Source organism: Rhipicephalus sanguineus, chromosome 11 (assembly GCF_013339695.2).
Source record: "Rhipicephalus sanguineus isolate Rsan-2018 chromosome 11, BIME_Rsan_1.4, whole genome shotgun sequence".
In the NCBI taxonomy this organism is placed as follows: Eukaryota; Metazoa; Arthropoda; class Arachnida; order Ixodida; family Ixodidae; genus Rhipicephalus; species Rhipicephalus sanguineus.
This window is the reverse complement of record NC_051186.1, coordinates 36,921,651-36,940,682: the sequence shown is the minus strand read 5'-3', so window position 1 is coordinate 36,940,682 and position 19,032 is coordinate 36,921,651. Positions and strand designations below refer to the sequence as shown.

General features: G+C 49.8%; 1 protein-coding gene across 1 annotated transcript in view; it reads left to right on the top strand.

Moving 5' to 3' along the window:
- Window positions 1-6,774: 6,774 nt before the first annotated feature.
- LOC119374528 (protein Smaug homolog 1) overlaps window positions 6,775-19,032 on the top strand; it is a gene marked incomplete in the record, with an annotated part of 61,123 nt that continues 48,865 nt past the window's right edge. Inside the window, 1 exon segment of the mRNA XM_037644665.2 lies at window positions 6,775-6,886. Within this exon segment, the coding sequence (XP_037500593.1) occupies window positions 6,826-6,886 (61 nt within the window).

The following is a 19,032-nucleotide window of genomic DNA, read 5'->3' as shown; positions in this document are numbered from 1 at the left end:
ACCCTTCAGTCAGCGTCGCGCGATAAGGGGCTGACAATGGAGGAGCCATTTCTCTGGCTTTCCACTATACTCTGGGCGCGATCCGTTAGCTTTCTCGACGCTCCAGCTCCATGGAGTTGTTTAGTTAGAGTAGGCAGGTATAAGTAGATGTTGAGGCTCGCTCCGGTTTCTTTTCTTTTTTTTCTCGTTGTTTCAGAGCGGGCGGCAGCGGCGCACGTGTCGCTGGTTGTTTCTCTCTTCTATATATAGCTCGCGGTACTCTCCGCGGACTTCGTTTTGCGAGAAAGAAAGAAAGCGCATGCCCGTTGCGATTGTGCGGCAACCTGTACGCCTTTCGCCTTTGTGCCTGCAGATGCGTGGCGGCAGCGTTCGGCTGCGACTTCCGCGATTTCGGCGTCCTCGCTGTACCCCGAGATACGCCGTAGCGAGAAACTCCCGCGCAACATGCGCTGACACACACCAAAGAGAAAAACGATATTTCTCGCATTAGTAAATTTACCACATCTCACGGGGTTGCAATAGAAGGTCAAATAACCTCAATTGCTTACAGCGTAAGTATGGAATTGAAAATTCTTTGGAACAATGGGAGGCACTCCTCGCTAGCTCCGACCCGAGGGTGCTACTAGCTCTTCCGGACCACGTCCGGCTGGCGGCACAAGCCAGTGGAGCCTTGGATACGGGGCCCCGCCCCCTCCAGCTCCTAGACCCCTTCCCTTTCCCTCAACAGACGTTATTCTTCTTTTTCTTCTCTCGCGATAGCAAAAACACCGCGCTTGCTGCGAGAAGACGCTTGATAAGCGAGAAAACGCGCAAAAAGAAATTGCGGGTTGCGACGCCACCTTAAAGTTCCCGCACAAGTCGCCGTGACGTCATAGATGTTGACGGCGTCTAATATGGCCTACGTAGTTCCTAATCTTTAAAAGTGAAGTACATTGTCTTCTGAGGGGTGTCAGAGACAACATACCAAGTTTCAGGATAGATGTGGTCAAAATACGGGGTAAAAAATAGCGCACTGAAATCCGTGACGTCACCATGGGAGATTTCGGCGGGATATTTAAAAGTGAAAGTTTAGATATTGGATTCCTCATCTATTAATAAGGCTATGGTGGTGAAATTAATCACACTAGAGTTTTCAGAGCATAATTTATCAGACTAAACGAGTTTATTGTTTCACAACTAATTTATTGTTTCACTTTAGTGTTTTTTTTTAAACATTCCTTGATTGGCGTAGATGCGGAGACGAGGTGTTGACTTTTTTTTTATGTCGCTGTGGTTGTTCTTCCCGTCTTGTCACAACTGTTACACCACGTTAATACTGATATTTACTACATTACTACCACTGCTGCTACTACCACCGTGGTCATGGATACTAAAATACCACTGCTGGTGCTCGTAGTAGTAGCAGTTGTAGTAGCTCTCGCGGCTACTCTAATTGCTATTGTGCTATTGCTACTTAGTAATGTAGTTGTGCTAGGACTACTTCTATCCTGTCCCTGTCTACTACTGCTACTACTACTAGTGGAAGTACTACTACTAAGCAGTAGGACTTGCAACGAGTACTACTACTACTACTACTACTACTACTACTACTACTACTACTACTACTACTACTACTACTACTACTACTACAGCGAGTAGTAGCAAACGTTGAAGTAGTAATACGCAGCAGTAGTACTAACTGGCAACTCGTAGTAGCTCTAGTGCTACTCGCCGCCATTACCACCTACGCTACTACTACTACTGAGCTATACTACTTGCAACTACTATTGTACTACTACAAGTAGTAGCAAACAGGGAAGTTGTTGTACGTAGTAGTAGTGCTACTGACCATACCAACACCACACCACCAACACCACTACTACTACTACTACTGTTACTACTGCAACGCCGTCCGCGACATAGTAGCAGTGTAGTACTCGCAGGCCTGTCCGTGCTCCACTGGCCCGCGACCCTCATCGGGCTTCGTCGGTCGGGCGCCTTCCGCGTTGTTTTACCCCCTTCCTTGCAGCCCCCCCCCTCCCCCCCCCCCCTACCCATTTTCTGTGTGCATGTTGCCCGCGCGGTGGTAATGAACTGAACTGGCGGCGTTTTCTCCTCCTTCGCTCGCGTTTCGTTCTCCAACAGCTGTGCCATTGCTCTCTCTCTCTCTCTCCCCAGGCATCGCGGGGCTTCTTCCCCCTCCTCCTCCGATAGCGCTATCGCTTTCTCCCGTGTTCGGTGGTGGCCGGTTGTTCCTCGTCGTCGGTGACCGAAACGCGCTCCCTTTCGCCCAAACATTCAAGGAAGGAGGACGCTTTTGCGGCCGAGAGGGAGCCGGTCCCCGCTGACCGACACCGCTGTTCGGTCAGTCGATGCCGGCCTCCCCCCTTGTCCGAGCGAAAAATAAAAACTCTACAAGAAAGCAAAACTGGGACGCTTTCGGTTTTGTTTCTTCGATCGGGATCGCAGCTGAGACGCTGCTGACGGTGACTGAAGTATGCACCTTGCGTGGCACTTTACTGGCATGCTTACACTGCGCAGCTTTGCTGCTCAGGAAGCTCGCGAAATCTCTGAGGCTTTCTGCATCAGTTTAGAATCGGATGAATGCGTGAGAAAACCTCCACTGGCTTTGCATGCCAAGGAAAAAAAAAGCTTATCTGAAGCCACATTGCAGTTATTTGTTGTGTTAGCAGCGCCGTCTGCACCTCTTTGTGGGTTCTGCGCACGTATGGGCATTGCCATAGTTTTGCTTCAGTAAGCTTTCACTTGACGTCTATGTACAAGTTCAGGTACATTTAAAGACACGTCGTAGTGCTTAGCACGAGCCGCAGTCCACCAGCAGCCTAAACTCACACACGCACACGCGCGCGCTTTAGTGGAATACCTCTACAACGAACACTCCTCCCTACTGCGAAACGATATATATAACGAAGAATTCTTTCTACGTTGCGGCTAAATTGCCAATGTTATGGTGCGCGACCTTTACAGCCATGTGACGTTATAAATATCTTGAAGTTCCCGAGAATCTCGTTATAAAGGCGTTTGACTTTCATGCAGTGGGGAAACAAACAAACAAACAAACATAACGACGTTTCGACGTTCGCACGGGGTTTTTGGCACATATACAGTCGTACTTTCTCAACGATATCGCCAAGCCGCCGTTCATCACTGCAGCGCCCCAGCTCTCTTAATGCCACATCGAAAGCATACCGGAAGCTCATTGACTTTCTCCAAGGTCGCTTTTATCGACGCGTGCATCTTTAAATTGGAATGCCACATCATTGACCGCCGTTGGCAGCCAAAGCTGGATGAACAACCATAGCCTCTGCGTACGGTACACGTAGGTGTGCTGGGTGATTGGCCAAAAACCGGGTAGTTCTGAATAGGATAGGGAAGGATGGAAGAAGATTTGTGAGTGAAATAAAAAGGGAATATGAGTGTGCAGGTATATTAGGGTTAAGGGACAAAGTGCCGATGACGTCCACGTGAAAACCGCCTGGTCAACGTCGGACTCAGTGTCCGTCCTCGGCTACGGCGGCAGCACATTCCGAGGGAGACACGCAGTGCTGCTCGACGTACGTATAGTCACATACCGTGTGAAAGTCCTTTGCGTTGGCGATTATACCTCCAGGCAGGCCCACGCTCCGTCCCGCCAGGACATCGTCGTTATTTCACTCTCTTTACCAGGCCGTATTGTCCTTGCCAGTCTCAGTCACTCCTTCGCTATATGTCGAAAGTTGAGTGTTTTCGAGCGAAACTATTCTTCTTTCCACCTCTCTTTGTCCCAAACCCTGCCGGGTGTTGTCTGCATTCTTGCCGAGTGTACAACTTGCGGCAATGAGAATATGGGCTATTGGGTATGTATACATGACCAGTACTACATACCCAGTACATACGTAGGGCTGTAGCACTAAGCGTGTGAACATTATCAGATAACTGAGGTAAGGGACATTGATATGTGCCACTGGCCATGTAGCATTGCTGTATGTGAAAAATAACTGGTTATGTTGCATAGGTTATGGTGTACTAGTCATGTTGCATTGGTATTGGACATTGGTTGTGCAGCATTGGGTATGTGGTACTGGGTATGGGGCATTGCGTAATGTAGCGTTGGGCATGTGGTATTCGGAATGGGAAGCCAACCGGGTATGTTGTACATGACATGTGGCACTTAGCCCTGACACGACACTTGTCACGAGACACTGGCTATGCGCAAATGACTGCTGGCGTTGCACTAGGCAGGGTGGGCATCACTAAATGTGTTGTGAACACTCCTGGTCAATTCTACAGGATAATGTGTCCCAACATGCAATCAGAACGAGAGAGCAAGTGAAGAAGCCGGCGTGAGGATCAGCCGTGTTTGTAGAAAGCCAAGGGTACCAAAAACGGGGCTACACAGCGTGTGGGCATTGGGCACGAAGTGCATTGAAGCTGCGTGGAAGGGAAGACAATTTTTGATGCAAACGTCACAGAAGTGGTGATTTATGTTTGATGACGAAGCTTGGAAGGCTTTCTTCGCGGTGTGCGACTCCCGGCGATCTTTAATAATCGAGTGCTGTACCTTTTGCTCCTAGCAAGTTTATTCAGACGAGTAGCCAAAGTACCTAAGGAGGGCCAAGATCGATGTCGCAAGAAGAAAAAAAAAATCAAAACAAAAGAAAGTCAGCTTTTCGGCAACAAATACGAGCTGCGTTTCCCTTCATCCTGTCTATATGGTTTCCGCAGTTAGTGTCATAAGGAAGACAAACCAGCAGTGTCCCGTTCCTATATTACAGTCGAACGCCTTCTCTGCTAAAATACCTGTATGTAGCGAAAAATTCGTTACGTCGCTACGGCTACATTGCGAGCTCTACGGTGTACGACCTTTACCACGAAGTGACGTGCATGACGAAGTGCGTTCAAGCTCCCGACCACTTCGTTATGAGGCCTCTGACTCTTGCTTCTGCATTTCTCAGAGAGTTCGTGCAACGCGCCGATCTCGTCTCCCGTAACGGGTATTAGCTTTAACATAAGTTACGGCATCGACGGTTTCACCCCGGCCGTCCGTCTAGCGGTACTCTTTGAGAGGTCATCGCCCTCTTCTGTGCCCGAGTCCCTTCCTTCTTAGGAAACTGTCTTTCGCGACACACCTATCCGCTGTTTCTTCCGCGGTCCTCCGTCGCGTAAAGAAGAAATGAAACCTTCGTGTCTTTGTTGAATTATTTCTTGTTATTTTCTTTTTACCTCCACACTGCCTTCCCGGTGCGTGAGCGTGTCTTGCGGTTCTCGAAACAAAACATACAAAAACAAAACCTGGCAGCAAGCAGCAACAGCAACAACAGTCCGGCCGGCGTCAGAACCTCCGGGTGCCAAGGGGAGCGAGCGTATAGTGGGGTAGCGAAGGTGGTGGTGGTCTTCCTCGTCTCTCGGCAGCGTGGCCGTTTTCGCTCCAGTTTTGATCGCACGCCCTCTTCTTCTTCTTCTTCGCTGCCGGGTTTGTTTTTTCTTTTTGTTTCTGTCCAGGAAACAACGACGCGCTTACACTCACGCACAACGCCGAGACACATACGCACACCTGTGGCGCGCATTCCCCGTCCGTCGCTTTTTGCCCCCTTCACTCCTTCTTCTTCATCATCTGGTTGCTCCTCGCCGTGGAGGCCGCCGCCGCCGTTTCCTGGACTGTTTTGGCGGCTAGCAGCGCTTTTATTCTTCTACATTTTCTTCTAATTTCTCCCTACGTCGACGTGAAACGAGAAAAACTAGAAATAAAAGAACGGGGAAGCGGCAGAGAACGAAGAAGAGGAAGATGACGGTGAGACGTACAAGAAAAGACCGAAGAAGCAGAGAGAGAAAGGGACTGGCTGCCTTAGAATAATGCCGGGTGGGAGAGGAGGAAACAGGGATGCGGTAGTGGAGTTGTCCAACGCGGAGGAGAAGGAGGAGGAAGAAGTGGAGGAAGAGAAGACGAGGAACTGCGCGCGCGCGCTTGTTGTTCTTCACGACGCGAGCGAGCGCTCGCTGGCGCTGCTCGCGACTCGCTTGGCGCAGCGTGGCGCGAATATAGGCCACCAGCCGATCGTGTGACTACGGAGAGAGTTAGTAGGTAAGCTGGCGGCAAGAACGGGTGGCTGCTGCCTATGAAGAGGGGGGGGGGGGGGGGTAAGCGAGTGGTCGCTGATGAGAGGAGTGAGTGAGAGGGTGATGAGAGGGAAAGGTTAGTAGCTGGATACTCGAGGAAAGAGAGCGCGTGGCGCGGCGGTGTGGCCGGCTACTTACTGTACCTACGTGCGACGGCTCGCGGCACCACGGTGGACTTTCTCCGCTTTACTGGCTCGCTCGCTTGCTCGGGCTGGTGGCTACCTTCTTCTTCGCCCGTGGGGGCAGCAGCAACTTTCTTCGTCGGCGCCGCGCTGGCCGACTGAACTCGACACGCTCACGAGGAGAAGCACGGGCAGTGGAACGACGGCGTCGTGTGGAGTCGAAACGTCCTGCGAGTGGTGTTCCGTTTTGCGATTTTGTCGGGTGCTCGCGGGTGAGACGATATACAGGAGCAGGCTTCTTCGGCTCGCCCGCCTGCCTGCCAGTTTGTATCGTGCTGTGGCCCACAGCGGCGTCTCCAGGAGTTCGGAAGGGGAAGTGCTTGTTCGTTCGAAGTTTTTGCGACGCTTGACGGAGGAAGGACTGTGATTCGTCGTCGTAGTCGCTGTTGGTGACCGCCGACTACCACGATGCCGTCGCGATCCCGGGATTGTGCCAGCGTCGAACTCCGTCGTTGTTGCATCGTGCCGTCGGGTCTACGCCACAGCTGCTGACCGTGCCGCGTGAATTGTCGTCGTCGTTGGGGCTTCGCTTGTTGCAAGCGGCGCGATGCAGCTGATCCAGGGTGCTTGGCCTCCCCAGCGTCTCGGCGACGTGCTCTTCGACAGAGGTGCGTTGACGTGCCGCGGTCTGCAGCTCTTGCGGTGCGTCGTGTGACGTGGTTGGTTGGTTGTTTGGGTGTTAAAAGTGGGCACCGCCGACGTCTCTTTGGATAGATTGTAGTAATGGTAGAAATACCTCCCGGTCATCGTTTGTACGCCGTCTCAGAGAACCTCTAGCACACGTGACGTGTCTCGGCTCCAGAGTCCCCTACCGCACGGGCTTTTTAAGGAGTTGACGGTCGGTGACTACTACACTGGTCGACCAGGCAGCGGGTGCTCTCGTAAGCTGTATGTATGCGCATGACTTTTCGTTTTCTTTCGAGGCTTTCAAACTGGGGGGTGACTACGACGGCTGGAAGGCTGAGCCACGTGGCCGCGGGTTCACGTATCCAGGCAGCTCTTCTTCGATGGACTTCGATGCAAATCCGAAACCAGAAAGGCACGCGTGCCACGTTTTAGATGTACAGTAAAGAACCTCAATAGGTGTAACCTTACAGGAACAAGAAGAGAGCAGAGCGGGTCAGGGAACAAACCTGTGTTAAGGACATCTTAGTCGTAATGAAGAAGAAGAATTGGTAATGGGCATGTAGCGCGTAGGCAAGATAACCGCTGGTCATTAACAGTAACTGACTGGATTCCAAGAGAAGGCAAACGCGCGAAGGGGAGACAGAAAGTTAGGTGGGCAGATGAGATTCAGAAGTTTGCGGGAATAAAATAGCCGCAGCAATCGCAGGACCGGGTTAATGGGAGGAACATGGGATAGGCCTTTGCCGTGCAGTGGGCGTAGTATGATGATGAAAGGAGCCCGGGCTGTGATAACCAGGAGCGCTCCTTTGCGCGAACATGTTATTAGTGTTTCTTTTGACTTCCTGTTGCATTCAGTGAAATGTGTGGCCTACGTTAAGCGCGATAAAGAACATCACGTGGTCAAAACCAGAAACCAGGCGCCCTCCGCTGCGGCTTCACTATAAGAAGAAGAAAAAAAAAAGAGAACAGAAATAACGTGTTTCCATCGACCTCCTGTGGCATTTAGTGGAGTACCTGGCATACGCTAAGTCCGCGATAAGGAACATCAGGTGGTCGTAATAACCAGCAGGTCTCCACCAATGTATTCGAATAAGAAAGTTGGAGGTACCATGTACTGTTGTTTTCATTAACTCACCTATAGTTAACGGTATGCATTTTGATATGCACTTAAATATCATTAGGGACTCTCTATCTATAAGACAGCGGCGGCTGCATTTTCGATGGAGGCGGAAATGTCTGAGGCCTTTGTACTTAGATTTAGGTGCACGTTAAAGAACCCCAGGTGGTCGAAATTTCTGGAGTCCCCACTACGGCGTCTCTCATAATCATATGGTGGTTTTGGGACGTTAAACCCCAGATATTATTATTATCTTTATAAGACTATATACGTAGCTTCGATACGTTAAGCCACACAGTTGTATTTCTGACACTCAGGACCGCTATATGGTTCAATTTTGGGATGTCACCGGGGCAGCTGACCTAGTCGATTGCGACGGTTGAGAATAGGTGGAAGGGAATGAGCGTCTCGATTGATATGCTGCACAGTTTCAATGTTCAGCAGATTTTTTAATAGGGGAGGGGTAATGCGAACTTTCGAAACTTCATTGCCTGGCGAGGGACACGTCGATAAGGGTACTACGCGGGTAGCATTGGTGTCCCAGGATTAGAATATCGGATATAAAATTACTTCAGTCCTTACAACAGGCCTTGCCCTTATATTAACCAAGACTTCAAATAGTGTACAGACACACAATTTTCTGCTCACAAAAGAAGCACAGCCGGTATGTGAAAAATGCCACTATTCGCTCACAGTATTGCACATTCTAATTACAGGCCTACATAAAGGAATGCAGAGACAGAATTATTTGAGCGAACTATATAAAATGCATGTACCTTTACACTCAATGTTCATCTAAGGGGACGATTCACTTTTGTCTCTCGCAAATGTCATGAATTTCTAAAAATGAAGTAGCCTATCTCAACAGACTTTAAATTATTGAGGTTTTGCTGTTTAAGCATTGACTGCTGTAACACTTTGCTCCTGGCGCAGCCTAGCCCAAGTCGGTTTTGCGCCAATAAACCCAAAAGTAATTTAAAAAAAATCTTAGTTGCCGACCATAAGGTCGGTGATGCTTCGCGATATAAGTAGCAGTGGTGTCGCAGCATGCGTGGTTTACCTGCCTGGCACGCTTACCCGCCCAAGAATCCAATGCGTTTAATTGTAACGGGGCGCCCACCATACGCCGAATAACCCTTGTAACATGCGTCTCGAAGAAAGGCAATCATCATTCGTTGAGCTCGCGCTGAGCTTCTCTTCTGGCCTTAGAGCATTCTTCGTCTAATTTTCTGGCCATAGGTGGCACTTTACCCGAGATCTCAATAATAAGTGTTGGGGTTTAACGACCCAAGACCACGATATGACTACGAGGCACGCCGTATAGTGGAGGGCTCCAGAAATTTCGTCCACCTGGGGTTCTTTAACGTGCACCTAAATCTAAGTATATGGGCGTCTAGCATTTCACCTCCATCGAAAATGCGGCCAGGATTCGTTCCCGCGACCTTCGGGTCAGCAGTCGAGCACCATAACCACTATACCACCGCAGCGGGTGACAAGAATGAAATAAGTTGTAAAAGATGAAATTACCACCAACTCGCCCACTGAGTTTCTCTTCTGGGGTCTCGATGGAGCCTTTTTCGTCTCATTTTCTGGCCATAGATGGCACTTTACCCGAGATCTCGACAAGAGTGAGTGTAGGGACGATACGTTGCCACGTGTATAAATGGATGATCGCGAGAGCATCTCGTTAAAAAACAAAACTTGTGCGCGCAACGTGCTGCCATATCGTTGTGCCGTTCGCGCATATCCTTATTATATACGTGGCGAAATTAAGAGGAAACCGCATGGAAAGTAAGTCGAGTTTTCCCAGATTTGGCTGGTGTGCCACCTAAGCATTCCCCCTCCCTCCTTCCTCTTGCCTCTCAGGAGATATCGGCTCCTCAGCTTGCCTCATCATCAATCGTCTCGTGTACTGGTTCCGTGGACGTAACCTTCGCGACGTGTAGGGGTTTGTCTGTGTACGTTTCGTATCGACACGTGAAACGAAAAAAGAAAAGAAAAAAAAAGAATCTGTGTGAGCTGACCGTCTCTGCGGCGCCCTTCTGAACAATCGGTTACGCAAGGAGGAGGAGAACGACACTTTTATTGGAAACCGATGACTTTTGGTTTCTTCGATTGCGGGAGTCGATTATGGTTAGTCGGCCAGGAGCCCCCCTGCTCTTTGGCGGCTGCCTCCGCCGCCCCGTGATCCAGACCTGCTCGTGTGAGTCGGAGATGAACAGTGTAGCCGCCCACTGCTGCGTCGTGGTAACTTGCACGCCCTGCGGACTACCATGGATTCGGATACTAGGACAGCCCCGTACTCCCGGGAGGCTCGGCGCAGCTTGCACTGAGGTGTAAAGGTAGTATAGGATAGATGCTGGAGTACAGAATTGGGGTTGGAAAGGAGCCTGTCTGGAGTTGCCTCCACACGCTCCTGCCTTTTAGTCAGCGATTCGTGCCCGGGGGGATATTGAAGTCTGGCCAATCTATAATGTTGAGTAATTTCGTGATACGCCACCAAACGGTCGCGTGTCGACCACGTAATCTCATCTATCTGCTTCAGAATGGGGCATAGCGCTAACACACACGGACGAGGAAGAGACAGCAGGACAAGCATATAACCAACTAGTAGCCCAAAAAGCCGCGTTGACAAACATCATCTATCTGGTTCCCCGTTCCGACCTAGGTTGGGCCGTGGGCTCGGGGAGGCGAAAGCTCGACCCCGATGATGGACGGCCTCACTACCAGGGTGTGAAGAGTGGCCTGATTCTGCAAGTGTTGCTTTTAATTAAGGAATCATCGTGTTTCAATTACGTCAGAATATCGCGCACTCTAAGGGGAAAAATGTCAGCCAGTTCCACGCCGTGAAAACTGACGGAGAGCGAAGCTGTAAGCGCGCGAGTGTGTGATTGGCTAGCGAGATCACGTGCATCGTCATCGTCAACATCGTCATTTTGTTTTATTTGCCCCCTGTTCTAGTCACGTGACTTGAGTGATGCCTAGTAGTAGTATTACTAAGACGACGGTTCAGGGTAGACCAAGACAGCTTTGAAAAAGTCATGTGACTCTTTTCGGTGAGACCTGACTTGCCAAGTATATGACCCTCTGTAAGGAGACACGTTAACTCTGTGAAGATGAATACACTCTTGTCGGAGAGTCGCGGTACCCAAAGTAGAGTTCAACGTGTTTGTTTAAAGATCCATATGTGCGTGTGAAATCCGAAATCGCCAAAAAAGAGGAATAACACACACTCTTACTTTTTTTTTTTTTGTTAGAGTGTAGGTCACCGCGACTGCTTTTCGCTCATTCTCCTTCCAAAGTCAGACTTTTCTACGAAATTTTGTTTAGCGTCATTTTAAGGCGAGCAAAATTACGGTCCTTACACATACACTGCTTCGCAGCTCGCCAGGCTCGCTCCAGAAAACGCGTGTCCACAGGGACGTGCGGGGCAGTGTTGCAAGCTGCAGGTTCTCGAACAAAGGCGCGCTTCGGGTTTGTTTCTTCTTTTCTTTTCTTTTCGAGCTCTCCGTCCCGCCGTCCTTTGTTGTACGATTATTTTGTTTCCACGGCCCGTTTTGCTGTGTGTATGGCTTCCTTACTTACGGTCGGCTTATAATCCCGTTATTAACTTGCCGCGGTCGCTAGGCCTTGCCTCACTGGCTCCTTGTTAAAACCCCCCTCTTTTGTCTCTCCGGCGTCAGCTATAGGCTTCTTCTAAGCCGCGCTCTACTGGCGCAGGTCTCGTCGTTTGCTTGTTTTTCTTTATTTACTATGTCTGTACAGCTTCTGCTAGTGGGTCTGCACGTGTGAACATGCGGCGAAGAGGGCGGTGGGATTGGTGGACGGTGGCCCTTCGTCACACCACTCCACTTTTCGAGAAATAATTTGTACGCTTGCCCGCGTTCTCGGTGCTGTGGCGTGAGAGTTGTGTAGTCTGGTAGCGACGACGACAAAAAAAGAAAAAAGAAAAGAAAAAGAAAATGAGTGCGCGCATTCCTCCTCCTCATTCTTTTCACACAGTGAGAAGTGTGGCAAGCTACATGTGTAGTGCCGCGTACTTTATAGCGCACGTAATTAAAGAAATTTAAAACGGGGGGGGGGGGGGTGTAGCTGGCTGGCTCAAGCGACTTGTGTACCCAAGCTCTTGCGTTTTTTGTTACTCACCTTGCTGCCTTTTGGAAGAACAGAAGAAAGCCGGGAGAGTATACAAAAGGACGCAAGAGCTTGGGGACACCACGGCCAGGAGTCCACGGCTCCAAAGATGTCTATAATCCATTACTGCTTTGTTTCGTTAAAGTTTTGTTCTCTCTTCAGGCACGTAGCCAGGATTTTTTTTCGGGGGGGTGGGGGGGGGGAGGCAAGGCCTAATTATTCGAAAGAAAGTTTTTTCACGGTAAAAAGAAAAAAAGTTGCCCGGGAATATAAAAGGCTGGACGAATTTCGGGCCCCCCCCCCCTTGCCTACGTGCCTGTCTCTCTTCACTATTGGGCGCTCTCAGTGAGCCTTCTTACATCGGCAACGCGCGTTTCGCTCTCACTCACTCACTCACTCACTCACTCACTCACTCACTCACTCACTCACTCACTCACTCACTCACTCACTCACTCACTCACTCACTCACTCACTCACTCACTCACTCACTCACTCACTCACTCACTCACTCACTCACTCACTCACGCACGCACGCACGCACGCACGCACGCACACAAATATTAGAGGCCCCATGCTTCATCAGTCGGCAGACTGGTCGGTTGATCCAAATGGCTGCAGCGGACAGCTAAGGAAATTATATCAACATTTTACAAAGAAAAAAAAACGGATTTCTGTAAAGATATGCGCGCGTGCGCCACGAACCGAACCGACGACCTGCATCGCGCGTGCAGCGTGCCCATATATTTTGCGGTATACGTCGTGTACGGCGCGCCGGCCACACACACTGCCACGGATTCGATATCAGCGTCGCACGCGAAGGTGCCATCTAGCTAGACGGCGACACGCAGCATTATCGGTGTGTCGTCATCGTTCTACACCGTTCAGACGTGCGGATGATCTGCGATGCGGAGCACGGCGGTGGGAATCTCTTCTCCTTCTCTGATCACGCCTTCGACGCTGGAACGTTCCTGAGCACCACCGGTCCACGAGGGGGTGGGGTGGTGTAGCCGTCTAGCGCGCGTTAGACTGATACGTTGATTGCGTAATGCCGTGTTCGCATTACGATTCGGGTCGGTTCCCGTTGTAGTCCTGGCGTCCCGGTTTAATTTTTCCCGTACTTTTTTTTTTCGTGCTTTCGCGACGCCGGCTGATCCGGCTTTTCTATTCGTTAATGCGTTATCGTGAGCAGGTGCGCTCAAAAAAAAAATTTTTTTTTTGGTATATACAACAGCTCAATCATTCGAGTATTGTGTGAGACTGGGCTATTTGGTTATCCACCGTTGAAAAAAAAAATAAATAAGGGGGAAAAAATCACCGCCCTTTTACGCCCTGTGGAGATGGTTGAGGGCGGCTTCGGTAGTGCATGTTTCTTGGGCTAGTTGGTGAAGCATACTGTATTTTTGGACGCGCTTGAAAAACAAGGACAGACGTTTGTGTACCTCACTGTGTCCTTGTTTTTAAAGCGCGTCCGTAACTGCAGCGGCTTCGGTGCTTATCACCGGGTTTATCACGGAGCCATTCCGCTCTATGTATGGGGATGACCAGTGAAGCTGCGTAGCACACAGCACTGAGACGACACTGCATTTTGATGAAAGGTGCAGAAAGTCCCTCTTGGATCTAGCGTGTGCTCCTTTAACGTTTTTCGCAAACTTTGACATCTGTAATGTCGTGATGATATCATCGCATGATGATATTTTGCATCGTTCGTGTTGACGTCGACGCCGACGGTCAGTTTTCGAATTTGACGAGGCACCTAAGGCTTCCGCCTTAAAAAGACCCGTGTATCTAATTTAGGTGCACGTTAGGGAAGTCCATGTGGTCGCAATCAGTCCCCCCCACCCCTTCCATCCCATACACACACTCACAACCGTGTCGTGGTTTTGGCGCCTTAAAGCCGCGGAAATTTATGATCTGGGATGTTTAATTGTGGGGGTGCACGCAACGATGACGTCGATCGAAACACATCGCATTATTCGTGGCCATACAGTAAGTAAGGGCGTCGCGGGTGGCCAAGCTTGGTATAAACACTCGCTATCTCTGTGAGTCGGCGCTCCTTTAGATCTTGGGGCCGAACTGCATTCCTCCACGGGGCGACCGCGGATTTATTTTTGGTCGCGTGTAGTGGGCGTGCACGCTTGAGCGCCCGCTGTAACAAGGTTGCCTTTCTTCCTTTCTTTTTAATTGTCTGTGTACGACTTGTGCAGCCGGCGTGCTGTATTGTTTGAGGCGCTCAATCTATAGCTTGCGCTTAGCAGTGCGCGCGGCAGCCTGCACCTTTTTTTTTTTTTTTTTTTTGCCACGGGTTCGGCTTTGCAGCGCGTGCCACTACATGGATTCGCTTTGTAATGATGATGACGTCCACTACAATGCACGCGCGCGCCTCGGCAACTGTCGTTGCTGTTTACCTGTACACTATGTTGAGCCATTCTAGACTGTATACACCTCTACCCTCGCAACAGCAGCTCTGCAGAAGTTCTGTCGAGTTTTTACGACCCTGACAGACTTTAACAGACACGTTGACCCTCTTATGGGTTCCATGACTATGATATTCGAAGTGAATCCACTTGTCTCTTTAAAGAGAGTCATAGACGTTGCAAGTCAGGAAGCACACACAAGAGTCAGACGACTCCCTCCCCCCTTTAGAGTGCACTATGCGCGGCACTGCCTCATCTCCTGACGTAATAGCGCTAACGCAGTTATGTTCTCCGGCATTAACCGGTAAATCGACTCTGGCCATTTCTTTTTCCTTCTTTTTCCTTTCCTTCCAAGCGCGTCACTATACTTGACGCGAGGTCGCTGTAGGGAACGCGTCCTTTATTACAGACACCTTCGGTTGGCCTCTGTTCTCGCCGTCACTTAACCTTCGCGATCTGCGCAATCTCCAAAGTCGCGCTCGAGGCAATTTTGAGAGACTGATATACGCGTAAGCCGGATTCTCGTAACACGCGTAACATATATATGCGTGGCTGAAAGATTGATCAGCGCTTCACCAACTATCTCCCTCTCTATTGGACAACGGGGCAGTATACTAGAGTTGAGTTTTCCTCGAGCGTGTTGCGATAAATCGTTGACATAACATTAAGCAAACAGAAAAATTGCGTTCCGGGGTTTTGCGCGTCAGCAGCGTGGTATGACTAGCAAAGAACGCCGTAGTGCCCGAGGATACGCGGCGTTAATTTCACGACCACTCGGGTTTTCTAAAAGTGCACGTAAATCTACAGGTACAAAAGTGTTTTAAGCGAAGCTTTTGTGAGGCGCGCATTTGGGCGTTGTACGCCAAGAGCCCGGCGACTGCAAGTGCAAATAAATAAATAAAGAAAACAAATACAGCCCCCGAAGGTGCGCTGGTCGCATCCGTATTTGTACGTGTCGTCTTCCAATAATTGATGCACTCTCGGTCATGGGCTTATCTGCGATCAGCCGATTCTGATATGGCAATCTGTTAATGCCACTTGTCATTGCACGTTGCAACATTTCATTGTTGCCTGGATATGAACGCATGACCGTCGTTGTTGCCTGTAGCAACTGATGTTTCCTGGTGCTGAGCACGTGCATGAAAGGTCCTATTCCCGGCATGGAGGAAGGAAAAAGTTAGGAGGGAGCATTGCGCAGTGCGATAGAAAGAACAAAAAAAAAAAAATCAGGCACGCACATGCCAAGAACCTTCGATTGCCTCCATTTTCCTGATAGGAGAAGGGCTCTTGCATTGTTGCATCTTTCCCGCTCTTTCCCGTTCATCGAAATGCGGCCGCCATGACCGCGGGGACTGACACGGGCAATGCGAAGCAGGAATTCCAGATTGGCCGTGTAACGCATGTTAATGAGTGAACCCTAGCTCTAACTAATTAGCGAGATTGCAGAATTTATAGACGTCCGCACGCGCCGCACCGCACAGTCAACTTTTGAAGGATCTGTTCCCTCGTTTAAAGAGCCCATCACCAGGCCGCATGTCAAATTTTAGTTATGCACTGGAAGTTGTTACGTGCCCAATAGACAGCGTTCTGCCGCAAGAATTTCTCGAATTGGTTCATTACAAGCAGAGGTCAGAAGAACATCTTTTGAAGCGGCGCGCAACCATGCGTGATGTGAGGAGGCGAGCTCCACACCCTTGCCAGTTACCTTGTGTAAAGTCTCTTCTTTGGGATTTTAACCCTGTGTAGCTTCGCAAGCCAAACTCCTTCCCTGCGTTTCCTTCGTGCAGCAGCCGGAGTATCTTCTCTCGTTGCTGCGCGACGCAGTAGCACCTTCATCTACGTAGGCGCACTCGGTGTTGTACGTCATCACCCCCACATAGGTGCGCGGCGCCCGCGAGAAGTGCGTACGACGTTCAGTTAGAAATTTGATCTCTTTCCGCGGCGCGTAGCGATGTAAGTCTTGGCAGACACGACCGCGAGCGCGCTGTAAGCATTGCGCTTGTCGGCCCAAAATGGCCGGGCCCATGGGCGTCGGCAGAAGTAGCCTCTCTAGCAGAAGGGTGCAAAAGGAGCCCCCCCCCCCCCCCCCCCGCACGCACGCACGCACACACCACACTCACCCACAAGCGCTCCACCTTTTCCCGCACTGCGAGGTCGTGGGTTCGATCACGGCCGCGGCTGTCGCATTTCGATGGAGGCGAAATGGTAGAGGCGCATGTACTGTGCGATGTCAGTGCACGTTAAAGAACACCAGATGGTCGAAATTTCTGCAGCCCTCCACTACGGCGTCCCTCATAATCATATCGTGGTTTTAGTGCGTTAAAGGGGTACTAACACAAAAATTTTGGCCTCGCGTTTTTTTTTTTCTCTTGCTGCAATGTGTTGCTGGGGGCCTGTTAGTCATAATACGGCTCATCGTTTGCTGCAGCGCTCGACAGATAATTAATTACAGGCGCTTCATTACCGACCAGTGTCAGTTTCGGTTTCAAAAACGACGAGCCTCCGGCTGCAACTATCACCACTTAGCGGGTGCAGCGCTCGATCACGTCAGCACACAGAACTGTGACGCACTTCCGCGCGGTTCGCGAACAGCCGCCAAGAAGTAGGCTGCTGGAGCGAACGCGGCAAAAAAAAAAACATGGCAGCTATGACGTCATCTTAACTTGTTGCAGCGTGGTCACGTGAGGGAAGTAGGGGGTCCCCAAGGGTCCCCTTTGAGGGTGTCAGTAGCGCGAGGATGTCGATCGGTCACGCAAACTTCAAAATTCGTTTAAAATAACTTCCAAGTTGTATTCGCTAATGGTATTTTGCAGATGATATATTCATGTTCACCGGAATCGATCCCGCAGGCGGCCTAAAAATATTGTGTCAGTACCCCTTTAAACCCCAGTTATTATTATTCCCACGCCGCGATGCAACAAGTGTTCTCACTTCCTCCCCCTCCCCTCGCCCCCCAAGACAAAATCCTTCCGACGCCAGACCTGGTGCCATCTATATTTTTGAAGGTGGTGCATTTGTATGCAAGCACGCAATGACACTATAGTTCCTTCCCTGCAGTCTCTTTTCTCCGTCCAATAAGAGCGCGTGATTCATTGGTATTCGCAAAACGTAATGCGGAAACACAGCTAAACCTTTACCTAACCTTCCTCATCTCCAGTGCCCCCCTTTGAGCGCTTGCCGTTAGTTTCGCCCGAGCCGCCTTATCTAACCTAATCATCTCCGCTCCTTATCATTATGCGTATAGCCAGCGGCTCGCTGCGAACGGTGAACGTGACGGCGATTTGAGGGAAGGGGGACGTCCGCGACGGCGCTTGCGTCGCGGTTTCCGTTGGCGCGTTCTCTTCTTCTAATCAGTTTCTTTTTTTGACAGCATATACTGTGCATTTATTAAGGAGCATCGGTGATGACCCCTTTCCCTTCCGTTAACCCTTCTTTATATATATATATATATAATCATCCCCTTCACTGCATTCAATTATGGTCATAAAAATTCAGCCAGTCCCACGCCGTGAAAGCCGTCGGATATCGAAGCTGTAATGACTATGATGATGACATCTGGTACGTCAGGTTGTCATCATCATAATCTCTTTGTTGTATTAATGTGAACAAAGCGATCACCATTATTTGGTTTTATTTTTTCTTTATTCACTCCGCCCTCTGGTTACGTGACCTGCGTGACTACTACTGCTGCTACTACTACTACTACTACTACTACTACTACTACTACTACTACTATACTACTACTTGTTCTACTACAACTACAACCACCACCACCACCACCACTACTACTGCTGCTGCTACTACTACTACTACGACGACCACCACCACTAACTACTACTACTACTACTACTACTACTACTACTACTACTACTACTACTACTACTACTACTACTACTACAACCACCACCACCACTACTACTACTACTACTACTACTACTACTACTACTACTACTACTACTACTACTACTACCACCACTACTACTACTACTACTACAACTACTACTACTGCTACTACTACTACTACTACCACCACCACCACCACTACTACTACTACTACTACTACTACTACTACTACTACTACTACTACTACTACTACTACTACTACTACTACTACTACTACTACTACTACTACACCACCACCACCACCACCACCACCACCACCACCACCACCACCACCACCACCACTACTACTACTACTTCTACTACTACTACTACTACTACTACTACTACTACTACTACTACTACTACGATGACGACGACGACGACACAGGGGTAGACTAAGAAAGCTTCGCTGTAATTAGCTGTTGCCTTTCTCTTGAATCTCTAGGTGGCAGTCTAGGCACAATCAATACCCAGTATTGAGGAGAAGGTGGGAGGCTGCCCTGCGCAGCTCAAATATCCCACCCCCCAGGACCGAGTCCTCAAATGGGCTGAGGAGGTAGCCGACGCCTACCGCGACTTG